The following is a 12,411-nucleotide window of genomic DNA, read 5'->3' as shown; positions in this document are numbered from 1 at the left end:
TTCTGATTCCAAAACTCATGTTCTTTTCTTTCTTTTCTATGATGTTACTTTTGGGGCCTAAAAAACTGTCTTCTAATTTCTGGTGGTATTGTTGAACCTGATCTGATTAACTCTTAACTCCTAATTCTGTTTCTCTTTATTCTTCTCCCCCACAACTGATAGGAGAATTGAAGATTGGGAGGGAGGAAGAGAAAGAGAGAGCAGTTAAGTTTTTAGCTCTATTGACCCGTGAAAATAGTGAAACAAGAAGGATATGTAATAGCACAAGTTCAAGCACTGTTTATATCTAATTTTCTTTTGTTTTCCAGGACAAACACCAAAGCCTGAGCCAACCCCAGCTCCTCAAGACAGTAGGTGTTTCCTTTTTTCCTGATTTCTATATTGATAGAAATAGAAAATAGATTCATTTTTTTCCTCTTTCCTTTCTCAATGGAAAAAAAAAAAACAAACCAAAACCAAAACAGACAAACAAACCAAAAACCTTACCCCAGGAAGGTGGAGAGAAGAGGTTCTTAATATCTTTGAGAATCTCATGAAAGTTTGGCTCTACTCCTCCAGACAGATACTTCCATGCACAAACGTAAGGCATGTTAATATCACTTCTCAGCTTTCATGAATCAAATCCACGGCCCTCATGTATTAGTTTCCTATGGCTGCTGTAACAAATTACCACAAGCTTGGTGGCTTAAAGCTACACACATATATTCCCTTACAGTTCTGGAGGTCAGAGATGTGAACTCAGTTTCCCTGGGCTGAAATCAAGGGATAGGCAGGACCATGCTCCCTCCAGAGCCTCTAAGGGTGAATCTCCTTCCTTGTCACAAGCTTCTAGAGCTGCATTCCTTGCATGTGTTGGTTCATGGCCCCTCCCTTTATCTTCAGAACCAGCAGTGTAGCATCTTCCTCCGTTTGCCACATCACCACCTTCTTCTGTACTCACATCTCCCTCTGTAAGGATACTGATGAATTACATTTAGGGCCCACCCAGATAATTTAGGGTAATCTCTCCAGCTGAAGGTTCTTAACTTAATCATGTCTACAAAGTACGTTTTCCTGTATAGCAGTCACAGATTCCAGAGATTAAGACCTGGGCATCTTTGGGGCTTTTACTCAAACTACTATAGCACAGAATCATGGAATTCCATAGTTGGGAAAAAGCCTTCGGAGCCCTCCTGGTACCTGAATTCCTTAGTTCTTCAATTACACATTGAAGCACCCAGGTCCATCTTTTACAAGTTCTTTGTTAGATTTAAGATGAAAGTTGCTTTCTCACAGTTTCCACTCTTTGAACCTAAAACATCATGGGTGCGTGTATGTCAGTCATTCCAGCTCCTATTGGTGAATGTAACATTGGGAGTTCTTTTACCCAATAATGACCATGGAACTTAGCTGAGAAGAAAAGTAACTCTTTTTTACAGAGTTAGTGGAAAGTAGATATTTGGATTTGGGTGATTCAGTCTGTATTGGCATCAACTTCCTTCTTCTGAGCTCTCAGAGCTGCAGATACCTCTGATAGTGCTACTCTGCTCTTTTCACTCTTGTGTGACATACATACCAGATTCTTGAATTTGTCTAAATAAAATTCATCACCTTTTTTCCACTAATTTTTCAGATCCACCAGTCACTGACGATGGGTGGGCTATTTACAAAGACTACCAGTATTATTTTAGCAAAGAGAAGGAAACCATGGACAAGGCACGAGAATTTTGCAAGAGGAATTTTGGAGATCTTGTTTCTATCCGAAGTGAAAGCGAAAAGAAGTTTCTATGGAAATATGTAAGCATATGATTAATTTAAGAATGGAACAGTGACATGTGCTAAGCAAAGACAATGTCTACGATTGCTACCCCATGGTGCAATTTCCAATTATGTGCTGAATTTGAACCTCCTAAGGTCAGGGGTAAAGATGTGAGTGTCAGGGCAGGGGTGCTGGGTATTGGCCATCGCAGAAGTGAATGACCTGATTGCTGGAGTATTCAGTGGAGAATCAGAGAACCCAGAAACAGTGTTTAGCCTGGGCTTTGGGAGAATCCAGACTTGATGGCTTTGAGTTCACTAATTTGATTTTCAAAGATTATCGTTCTTAACTAGTTGATATATATCAATCCTGGACCCTTTGTGTTTAGTGCAAGTTGATTATAATTTATGTCTTAATCTTAACCAGATTCTTGGTTAATAGATAGTACAGCTTGATTATTCATATAAAAGTCTTTTTTGGTTGTGCCAAAATTGTCAGCTAACAGTGAAGATATAACTGGTTTCTTTCCAAGCGTCCTTGGCTTGATCTTTCTCTTTAAAAATCTTCATGGCATCTTTATTGTTTTCCAGAAAGGAGGTAAGAGGGAGAGAAGGAAAAAAATAAGTTCAACAGTAACGAAAGAATAAAAATTCATTTGATCACAAAGGTATTGGAGTGTAGCATGACTTATCTCCATCTTCGTAGATATACCGTGGTTTGAAATTCTCAGGATCTTTCCTAATATTGCACCAGTATATTTGTGGGTGGAGAAGTCTTTCCTTAGACACATAATCCCAAATGGCTACTTTGTTTTAAAGAACGTCTTTAATAGTGTCTAATGACATCTGATGTTACAGAGAATGTCTTCAGGTATTTGCTATATAAATGCAGGTTGTTATATAATGTGCATACTTTTCCTTTTATTTCTATGAAAACCATTGAATATACAACAAAGTTTCTGTCTGAATGCCTCCTTAGAAAAGTCCCCAAATAGCCTGCCTCGTTAATCTGTAGGTTTTATTTAAGAATTTGCTTATCATCTAAGTACAGATTGAACTACATGTAAACTTCCATGTTCTAGGTCAACAGGAATGATGCACAGCCAGCATATTTTATTGGTTTATTGATCAGCTTGGATAAGAAGTTTACGTAAGTAAATCAAACTAAAACAACTTTGCTTAGGACAGTGCTGTGATGAGCAACAAAAAGTGATTTTCAGATTTTGGTTCTGCTGAATGAATGTAAAAAAAAATCCTGCTGGGCTCTCCATCTACAAAGCATCTTAAAAACAAAAACCAATTTTTTAAAATCCTGTTAAATATTTCAACATTATGAATCTCCAACAACTCAGACTCTGATTGGATCTTGCAAAATGTCACCTCTCTTTGTTTCAGGAGGTCATCAACTGTTAGTAAATCGTCTGCTAGGAAGATGTATTATACAGATATGAATATTGAAGCTATTTGAAAAATTATTCCCATTTGGACTGTCCTTGGTGCCTAGAACCAAAGGGGCCTTTCGTGTTGCCCCTCTTCCTGCTTTCGGAGCACTGCTTTTGAAGTATTCTTTCAACTGCCTGAAATGCTTTCCCTTCAAAGGAATGACTATACTGTTTTTCATTAGGTTCAGGGACCAGCAAGAGCTGCAGGAGGGAGGAAATTAGTACATTTTGGGGGGTCTCTTTCCTTGTTCATCAGTACCCACGTTCTTCTAAGTTTGAAGAGCAAGTTTGTCTTCCTGGCTCCTGCATAGATGTGTTAACCACATATGTTCCATGTGACTGCTGTTGCCATTTTTGGCAAGAAAGACCCAAAGTCACTCTCATTATTTTTAAAGATCAGAAATGTGTGATGCTCCTTTGGACAAGCATCCGTTTTAACCATCCTCCAAATGAGAGGGTCGGATTCGGTGATCTCCTGGTCTCCTTCCAGCTCACGAACGGCCCCCGAATTTCCATAATTTATGGAAATGAGTATTGGCTCACCTACCTTAGGGGAAACCAGAGTAAACATGAAAATCAGAGAAGAGGCCCAGTGAGAAACTCTGTATTCTCCGTCTGTCTGTGGGTGGTTTTGTTTTGTGGGACTCATGCCTAAGAAGTCCTATGGGAGGATGTTTACTTCTGGTGCACTTCCAGGGTAACTGGGATCTCCATTTCTTCTCTCACATCAAGAATAAAAGTACTTCTTCCAGGGAGGGAAAAGAAAGCAGACGAGCCAGGCATCCAGTTACTACAGGAGACCTCAGTTCCCCGGGGGAGCACCCATGACCTGTGGGGGTTTCCTGCTGCTCTCTCTAGAAACCTCTCTTCTCTTTGCTTCGGATGCTGTGCTGTCTTCATCTTGATTGACTTGCCTGTTCCCACCACTAGGCTGTAGCGAACTCTTCTGATTGGATTTTTGCTAAACGGCTGAACTTTCTTTTCCAGTTGGATGGACGGAAGCAAAGTGGATTATGTGGCTTGGGCCACAGGGGAACCCAATTTTGCAAATGATGATGAAAACTGTGTCACCATGTATTCAAATTCAGGTAGATAAGATCACAATCTTCTTGAATCTGCCTTGTGGTGTGACATGTCATTTGCTACGTCCTTAGGCTAAAAGTAGCAAGTTGTGTGCTTAAATCAGACAAGAAAAGGAGAGAGAATCAAGGAGAATTCTAATTTTAGCAACATAACTGTTCAATTTGTAAGGAGAATCGATGCTTAACATTTGCTCTAATTAAATGATACAATCTTCTCACTTCTCATTTTATGAAACATGTTTTCATGTTCTGAATGAGGAAAGTATCCAGAATGTTTATCTATCTCCTTTATCTCTATGTCTTTATCTGTAAAATGGGAATAATAACAGAATGTATCAGTTGTTGAGAAGATTGAGATAATACATCTAAAACACTAAGCAAATGCTTTGTATATAAAGTTTATTAGATTATTATTATTAGCAATTACTGGCTATTTAGATAATAACCTGCAACATCTAGTATGTGCTTTGCTCATAGTAAACTCTCTATAAAGTTGAACTATTATTGGTTTAAGTGAAAGCGCAAAAGGGTATCACATAGATCTTTCTTCTCTCTTGTGTAAAAATGATGTTTGTAGCATAAACCATTTTTGAGAATCCTTATAAAATATAAACACATTTTTAAAATTTATTTATTTTTGGGGGGGTAAGCTTTTTATTATCCTTTTTTCCCCTGTTGGTTATTTATTTTAAATGCAGCAGTGTATACATGTCAATACCAAACTCCCTCACTATCCCCCTTCCCCCCCCCCGTAACCATAAGTTCATTTTCTAAGTCTGTGAGTCCGTTTCTGTTTTGTAAATAAGTTCGTTTGTATCATTTTTTTTTTAGATTCTGCATATAAGCAGTATCGTATGATATTTCTCTTTCTCTGCCGGACTTATTTTACTCAGTATGACAGTCTCTAGGTCCACCCAGGTTGCTGCAAATGGCATTATTTTATTCTTTTTCATGGCTGAGCAATATTCCATTGTATACACGTACCACAACTCCTTTATCCATTCCTCTGTTGATGGACACTTAGGTTGCTTCCATGTCTTGGCTATTGTAAACTAAACACATTTTAAAAAGTGTTTTTCACTCCTGTATATAAAATAGATAAACCACAAGGACCTACTGTATAGCACAGAAAACTGTATTCAATATTTTGTAATAACCTATAATGGAAAAGAATTTGATATATATAACTGAGTCACTGTGCTTTACACCCAAAACTAACACAACATTGTAAATCAACTGTACTTCAATACAAAGGTGTTTTTTTTTAAAAAAGTGTTTTTAGAAAAGTTTTTTTAAAAACACTGTTTTTAAGCATGTAAATCTAATTTAACTATTCTGTTCTTTGTCAGGGTTCTGGAATGACATTAACTGTGGTTCTCCAAATGCCTTCATTTGTCAACGCCATAACAGTAGTATCAATGCCACGGCTCTCCCTACCACACCCTCGGTCCCAGGAGGTTGTAAGGAAGGTTGGAATTTTTATAATTACAAGGTACTAAGAAAACTTAGTTGTAGTCACGTCACTGACTAGTGTGGAGAGTAGCAATGCAAATCTTTCAGCTTCAAGTTAGTGTTTGCTTGGCTCATCACTTTAAAAATTTTAGGCAAGAATATGTGGAAATTCCATGTTAAATTCTCTGTGGGAATTGATAGTAGACTTGACGGTATTACCCAAATAGTCGTGCCCTTTGTCCCAAGAGAGAAAAAACTTTGCAAAGAAAGCTGATGGGTAATAAAACTAACAATTTTTTTTCCTTTTTCCTTTTTTTTTTTTTTTTTTGCGGTACGCGGGCCTCTCACTGCTGTGGCCTCTCCCGTTGCGGAGCACAGGCTCCGGACGCTCAGGCTCAGCGGCCATGGCTCACGGGCCCAGCCGCTCCGCGGCATGTGGGATCCTCCCAGACCGGGGCACGAACCCCTGTCCCCTGCATCGGCAGGCGGACTCCCAACCACTGCGCCACCACGGAAGCCCTAAAACTAACAATTTTTGCATTTCTATTTAGTTGTGAGCAAATGTATATTTAGCTCTAATCTTCATGGATCATTTTGATTTCTTTAGAGCAAATACTGTTATCTTTATCTAATCCCTATGATTTTTTTCTCCTTCCATCCGAGTGTTTCAAAATCTTTGGATTTGTTGAAGAAGAAAGAAAAAATTGGCAAGAGGCACGAAAAGCTTGCATAGGATTTGGAGGAAATCTGGTGTCCATACACAATGAAAAAGAGCAAGGTGTGTGGGCCATTTTACAGTCGGTGATGAACATAAATATGTAACTTTTTCCCCTAAAATGGTAGAATGTTGCTTATAGTAAATGAATTTTCGGTGTTCCAGAGTAAAGACTAGGAAGGGAAAACAAGCACATGTTGGGAGCTATTTTATTAGCTGTAGGCCTTATGCTGAGCGTTTTACATGTAAGTTGCCTTTCCATTTTCCTAACAAGTCTATGAAGCAGGAATCGTTAGTCCCTTGTGAATGAGGAAATGTGCTCAGGGAGCCTTAGACCAGGGAGCTTGCAGGGCACGGGGCAGGACTGGGAAGCAGACTGGGTCTTCCAGCTTCAATTCCATCTGTTTCTGCCAAACCTGTTTTTTCACCAAAGAGTCAAAGAAGAAGAGTAGTTCCAGGAATAAAATTAGAAATTGCTCATTTTCCATTTACTGCTCTTCTTGTCACTTGACATAGAATTTATAATGCAATAACACTAATTTTTCAATATGAACTTTGAACAAATTGAGAAAAAAACATTTGATAAAACGTAAGGATAAGCCAGAGCTTTGAAGAACAGGATGAAGAAACACACCACTTACATACAGCAGATGGTAAAATTCATTATACTGTGGTCAAGAGAAAGGTACTTGACCCCTTTCACATGGTCTTTTTGGGGCCACCTTACTGGAAGTAGATATTAGGTTAAATTAGTTACTTTAAAAATGATGTTGACCAACTGCGGGCCTTTCAGATGACAGCAGCTAAACTGATGAAGGTTTGGAAACCACAGCCAGCAGCGAGTGAGGACGGTTTGAAAGACACTAGGTTTCACAGCCTGGAAAAGAGGATGTGAACTTTGAAGGATCGTCCCACTGAAGAAGGAAGACTTAGAACCCATGAGTGGCAGTTACAGGGAAACAAATGTAGGCTCAAAATTAGGAGGTTATTCTAACAATTAGAACGAATTGGATGGGATGCTTCGTGAGTTCTTTTAAAGGGCTGTGAAAATGCTTTTGTTGGAAGGTACTGAAATGGGTGCTGCAGAGTCACATGTGTTGACTGGTATGTAGCATGGAAGATGCCCAATACATATTTGTTGTGTGTAGGAATTTAGGAGCTGTCGTTGGGGAAAGATGTAGACTGGATGATTTCTAAGTTCCCTTTTGGTTCTGAGGTTCTTTGACTTCCAAAATCATTTATTGGGAAAAAATGATATACTCAAAAAAGACAAGAAAGAAGAGAGACCTTGGAACGCTGTGTGGCGCTCTCCTAAGTGTTAATTTCACTCCATAAATGCTACCATGTGCTTTCTTGGAACACATTCTTCAGTAAATCAACCAGGCTTTCACTGAGAACCTTTGACAAGTTCAGCAGCTTGCCAGACTCTGAAAGAAAAGTGTCAAACCATAGCACACAATAAAAAAAATTCAGGAATATAACACTCACATTTCTCTAACTGGTCTACCACATTCTGGGCTTAGCTACCCAGCAGAGAAACACAATAATTGATTCCCTCTCTTAACCACAAAGAGCTGATTCTTGCCATAACAAAATTAGAACCTGGGTCATAGAGATGTGCAGAAGGGAACAATTTTCAGATAAACTAACATTATTCCTGGCAACACAGGCACACGCTGTTGAATTCTTTTTGTGGTTCTTGGCAGAAAACAAGTCAGTGTTGAAATATTGGCAGGTAGAGCTTTTCCACATTTCATTTCAAGTTGGGGATAAGGCAAGAGTTATGATCTTATTTAGGAAATAAAAAAACCAAAGTAAATATCTACCCATGCTCTTTTCTTTCTGAAAAATATTATAAGAAATTTCTTTTCTTTTTTTTTTTTTACTTTGAGTTAATAGAGAAATAAGCAAATCTCTGAGCAGTGTAGTGGCGTCTATTACTCTGCCGAAGAGTAAGCCTGTAGCAATGACCCTTCTGTGGAACTGTTTGTTCATGAATAAACAGATGATCTCTGTGGCCTTCTTTCTATTTTACATTTTCTATTAGTAACCCAAGTGCTTAGTCATTTGGTTTCCTATTTGCATTCAGGAGTCGTGTTTAAGCAGAGTTTGGAAATTGTCCCGTAGAGTCTGTGCTCATTCACTCGGTCCCATCTAGTGTCCTTGGTGTCCACAGCTCCTGGCAGGTGAGGTTGCTGGCCTCAGAAGGCGGCTGCCATGGTGTGGCAGGCATGGGGATGGGCTGCTGGAGAAGGGATGGGGAACATGTACATTTAAGCCTTTTAGAGTTTCTGGATATTTGCCACCATCCTGTCTGCCACAGAACTGATAAAGAAGCAAGAGCCCATATTTGTCCTGCTTTCTCTGAATTTCTCTCCCAGTGATGTGAGCACTTAGCACCAGGATGCCCCCTGGGTCCAAGCATGCGCAGTGGATGTGGATGGCTGCTGACCCCTTAGGAACTGGCTGTCCTGGAGGAGTTCCATTCGGGTAGCTCTTTTGGTTTGTCAGTCCAAGGTGGTGATCATTTGACAGCCTAATGCTTTTTCGTTTTGACAAATAGTTTTTATTTTCAGAACTTTTTAAGGTTAAGAGCTCTCTTTGGCCCCTAGTTATTATTATGTTGGCCAAAAAGTTCGTTCGGGTTTTTCCATAACATCCTTTTTTTTTTAATCTCCGTGCCTTTTTTTTAAAAAAAAATCTTTATTGCGGTATAATTGCTTTACAATGGTGTGTTAGTTTCTGCTGCATAACAAAGTAAATCAGTTATACATATACATATGTTCCCATATCTCTTCCCTCTTGCATCTCCCTCCCTCCCACCCTCCCTATCCCACCCTCTAGGTGGTCACAAAGCACCGAGCTGATCTCCCTGTGCTATGCGGCTGCTTCCCACTAGCTATCTACTTTACGTTTGGTAGTGTATATATGTCCATGCCACTCTCTCACTTCGTCCCACCTCACCCTTCCCCCTCGCGATATCCTCAAGTCCATTCTCTGGTAGGTCTGTGTCTTTATTCCCGTCTTACCCCTAGGTTCTTCATGACCTTTTTTTTTTCTTAGATTCCATATATATGTGTTAGCATACGGTATTTGTCTTTCTCTTTCTGACTTACTTCACTCTGTATGACAGACTCTAGGTCCATCCACCTCACTACAAATATCTCAATTTCATTTCTTTTTATGGCTGAGTAATATTCCATTGTATATATGTGCCACATCTTCTTTATCCATTCATCCGATGATGGGCACTTAGGTTGCTTCCATGTCCTGGCTATTGTAAATAGAGCTGCAATGAACATTTTGGTACATGACTCTTTTTGAATTATGGTTTTCTCAGGGTATATGCCCAGTAGTGGGATTGCTAGGTCATATGGTAGTTCTATTTTTAGTTTTTTAAGGGACCTCCATACTGTTCTCCATAGTGACTGTATCAATTTCCATTCTCACCAACAGTGCAAGAGGGTCCCCTTTTCTCCACACTCTCTCCAGCATTTACTGTTTGTAGATTTTTTGATGATGGCCATTCTGACTGGTGTGAGATGATATCTCATTGTAGTTTTGATTTACATTTCTCTAATGATTAGTGATGTTGAGCATCCTTTCATGTGTTTGTTGGCAATCTGTATATCTTCTTTGGAGAAATGTCTATTTAGGTCTTTTGCCCATTTTGGCATTGGGTTGTTTTTTTGATATTGAGTTGCATGAGCTGCTTGTAAATTCTGGAGGTTAATCCTTTGTCAGTTGCTTCATTTGCAAATATTTTCTCCCATTCTGAGGGTTGTCTTTTCGTCTTGTTTATGGTTTCCTTTGCTGTGCAAAAGCTTTGAAGTTTCATTCTGTCCCATTTGTTTATTTTTGTTTTTATTTCCATTCTTCTAGGAGGCGGGTCAAAAAGGATCTTGCTGTGATTTATGTCATAGAGTGTTCTGCCTATGTTTTCCTCTAAGAGTTTGATAGTGTCTGGCCTTACATTTAGGTCTTTAATCCATTTTAGAAGAACCCGAGCAAACTTTTTGGCCAACCCAGTATAATCAGGTTATCTTATTTATAGAAACAGGACACGTGCTAACTAGTACAGGATGACCGTGCGTGAATTAGAAAAATGTACCTCTTCGCGCAGGATGGTAGGCAGCCATAACCCAGATCTGGGTGTACAAAACGGAGGGTGGGGCATAGGGTGGATTTCAGCCTCCCCGGCCCCAGCACCCCAGGGTCCTTGGGTAGGGCACAACCTATACAACTATCTGCAGTGACCCAGATAAAACCTAGACTTTTCTTATGAGAAACAAAGTCCAAAGTTGACGTGATAACATGCTGCTCAGGTTAGAATGTGTTTGTTTTCATGGTAAGTGCTTTTAAATGATAATAAAGACATTGATCACATGCTCGGTATTTATAAATTAATGTATTCTGAGTATTTTTGATATTGGAGTCTTTCCCCTCAAAGTTCACAATGATCTTGTGAAACTTTCTTTCAGCATTCCTTACGTATCATATGAAAAACTCCACTTTTCACGCCTGGACTGGGCTGAATGATGTCAATTCAGAGCACACGTTCCTTTGGACGGATGGCCGAGGAGTGCATTACACAAACTGGGGGAAAGGTTACCCTGGTGGGAGAAGGAGTAGTCTTTCTTATGAAGATGTAAATATCGCTTTCCGTCACCTCTCCATACACTGTCAGTTTGCTTCAGGTCGATGTATTAGTGGTTAATCTTCTGTGAAAAATTCTGCCAGAGTACTCCTTGATCCGGTTCATTCTTGCACATTTTAACTGTTTCAGACTGAGCCAGCCTTGAAGGAAGGGGTATACATTCAGTTAAGAACGCTTCATCTTTGGGTTGGGGGTGGGAGGACATAGACGGTGATGGTAGCGAGGAATAGGGAAAGCCAGCTCCAGTATGGGCCCAGGCTGTCGTCAGCATGTACGCTTGAACCCAGAGTTAGCAATGTTCTCTGCATCAGCTACCCCTAAACTCTTGAAAGTGTTGTAGTATTTGGGGTGTAGTTCTGCAAGCTCCTACTGCTTCTGAAGTTATCATCGTCGTCGTCATCATCATGATTGAGCTACTGTTTGCAGAGTGCTAATAACTATGTGTCAAACACTCTGCTAAGTGCTAAGTGCATTAACCTAAGACACAGACGATTGCTTCTTTTTTAAAAAAATTTTTAATTATTTATTTTTTAACATCCTTATTGGAGTATAATTGCTTTACAATGGTGTGTCCGTTTCTGCTTTATAACAAAGTGAATCAGTTATACACATACATATGTCCCCATATCTCCTCCCTCTTGCGTCTCCCTCCCACCCTCCCTATCCCACCAATCTACGTGGTCACAAAGCACCGAGCTGATCTCCCTGTGCTATGCAGCTGCTTCCCACTAGCTATCTGTTTTACATTTGGTAGTGTATATATGTCAGTGCCATTCTCTCACTTCGTCCCAGCTTACCCTTCCCCCTCCCAATATCCTCAAGTCCATTCTCTACGTCTGTCTTTATTCCTGTCCTGCCCCTAGGTTCTTCATGACCATTTTTTTTTTTTAGATTCCATATATATGTGTTAGCATAGTGTATTTGTTTTTCTCTTTCTGACTTACTTCACTCTGTATGACAGACTCTAGGTCCATCCACCTCACTACAAATAACTCAATTTCGTTTCTTTTTATGGCTGAGTAATATTCCATTGTATATGTGTGCCGCATCTTCTTTATCCATTCATCTGTCGATGGACACTTAGGTTGCTTCCATGTCCTGGCTGTTGTAAATAGAGCTTCAATGAACATTGTGGTACATGACAATTGCTTCTTTATTTCACTGTTTTTAATCTTATACCATTGAAGCTGACTAATCAGTGTTAAACACCATTAGGCATTGTGGAATCCATGAAGGCACATAAGATTTTATTCTACCTTGAAGAAGCTTACACCTAAGCTAGACCCCAAGTCTTCTACAAGAAAGATGAGAGGAACAAAATGAAAG

At 39.6% G+C, this 12,411-nt stretch overlaps 1 protein-coding gene across 1 annotated transcript in view; it reads left to right on the top strand.

The window, feature by feature from the left end:
- The window catches only part of MRC1 (mannose receptor C-type 1), a 94,795-nt gene that overhangs the window by 60,612 nt on the left and 21,772 nt on the right, over window positions 1–12,411 (top strand). Inside the window, exons 16-22 of the mRNA XM_030832379.3 lie at window positions 309–350; window positions 1,613–1,776; window positions 2,820–2,887; window positions 4,167–4,267; window positions 5,611–5,753; window positions 6,377–6,491; window positions 10,910–11,076. Coding sequence (XP_030688239.1) covers window positions 309–350; window positions 1,613–1,776; window positions 2,820–2,887; window positions 4,167–4,267; window positions 5,611–5,753; window positions 6,377–6,491; window positions 10,910–11,076 — 800 coding nt within the window. The remainder of the gene's footprint in view (window positions 1–308; window positions 351–1,612; window positions 1,777–2,819; window positions 2,888–4,166; window positions 4,268–5,610; window positions 5,754–6,376; window positions 6,492–10,909; window positions 11,077–12,411) is intronic.

Source organism: Globicephala melas, chromosome 2, assembly GCF_963455315.2.
Source record: "Globicephala melas chromosome 2, mGloMel1.2, whole genome shotgun sequence".
In the NCBI taxonomy this organism is placed as follows: domain Eukaryota; kingdom Metazoa; phylum Chordata; class Mammalia; order Artiodactyla; family Delphinidae; genus Globicephala; species Globicephala melas.
This window is presented reverse-complemented; position numbering and strand designations above follow the sequence as displayed.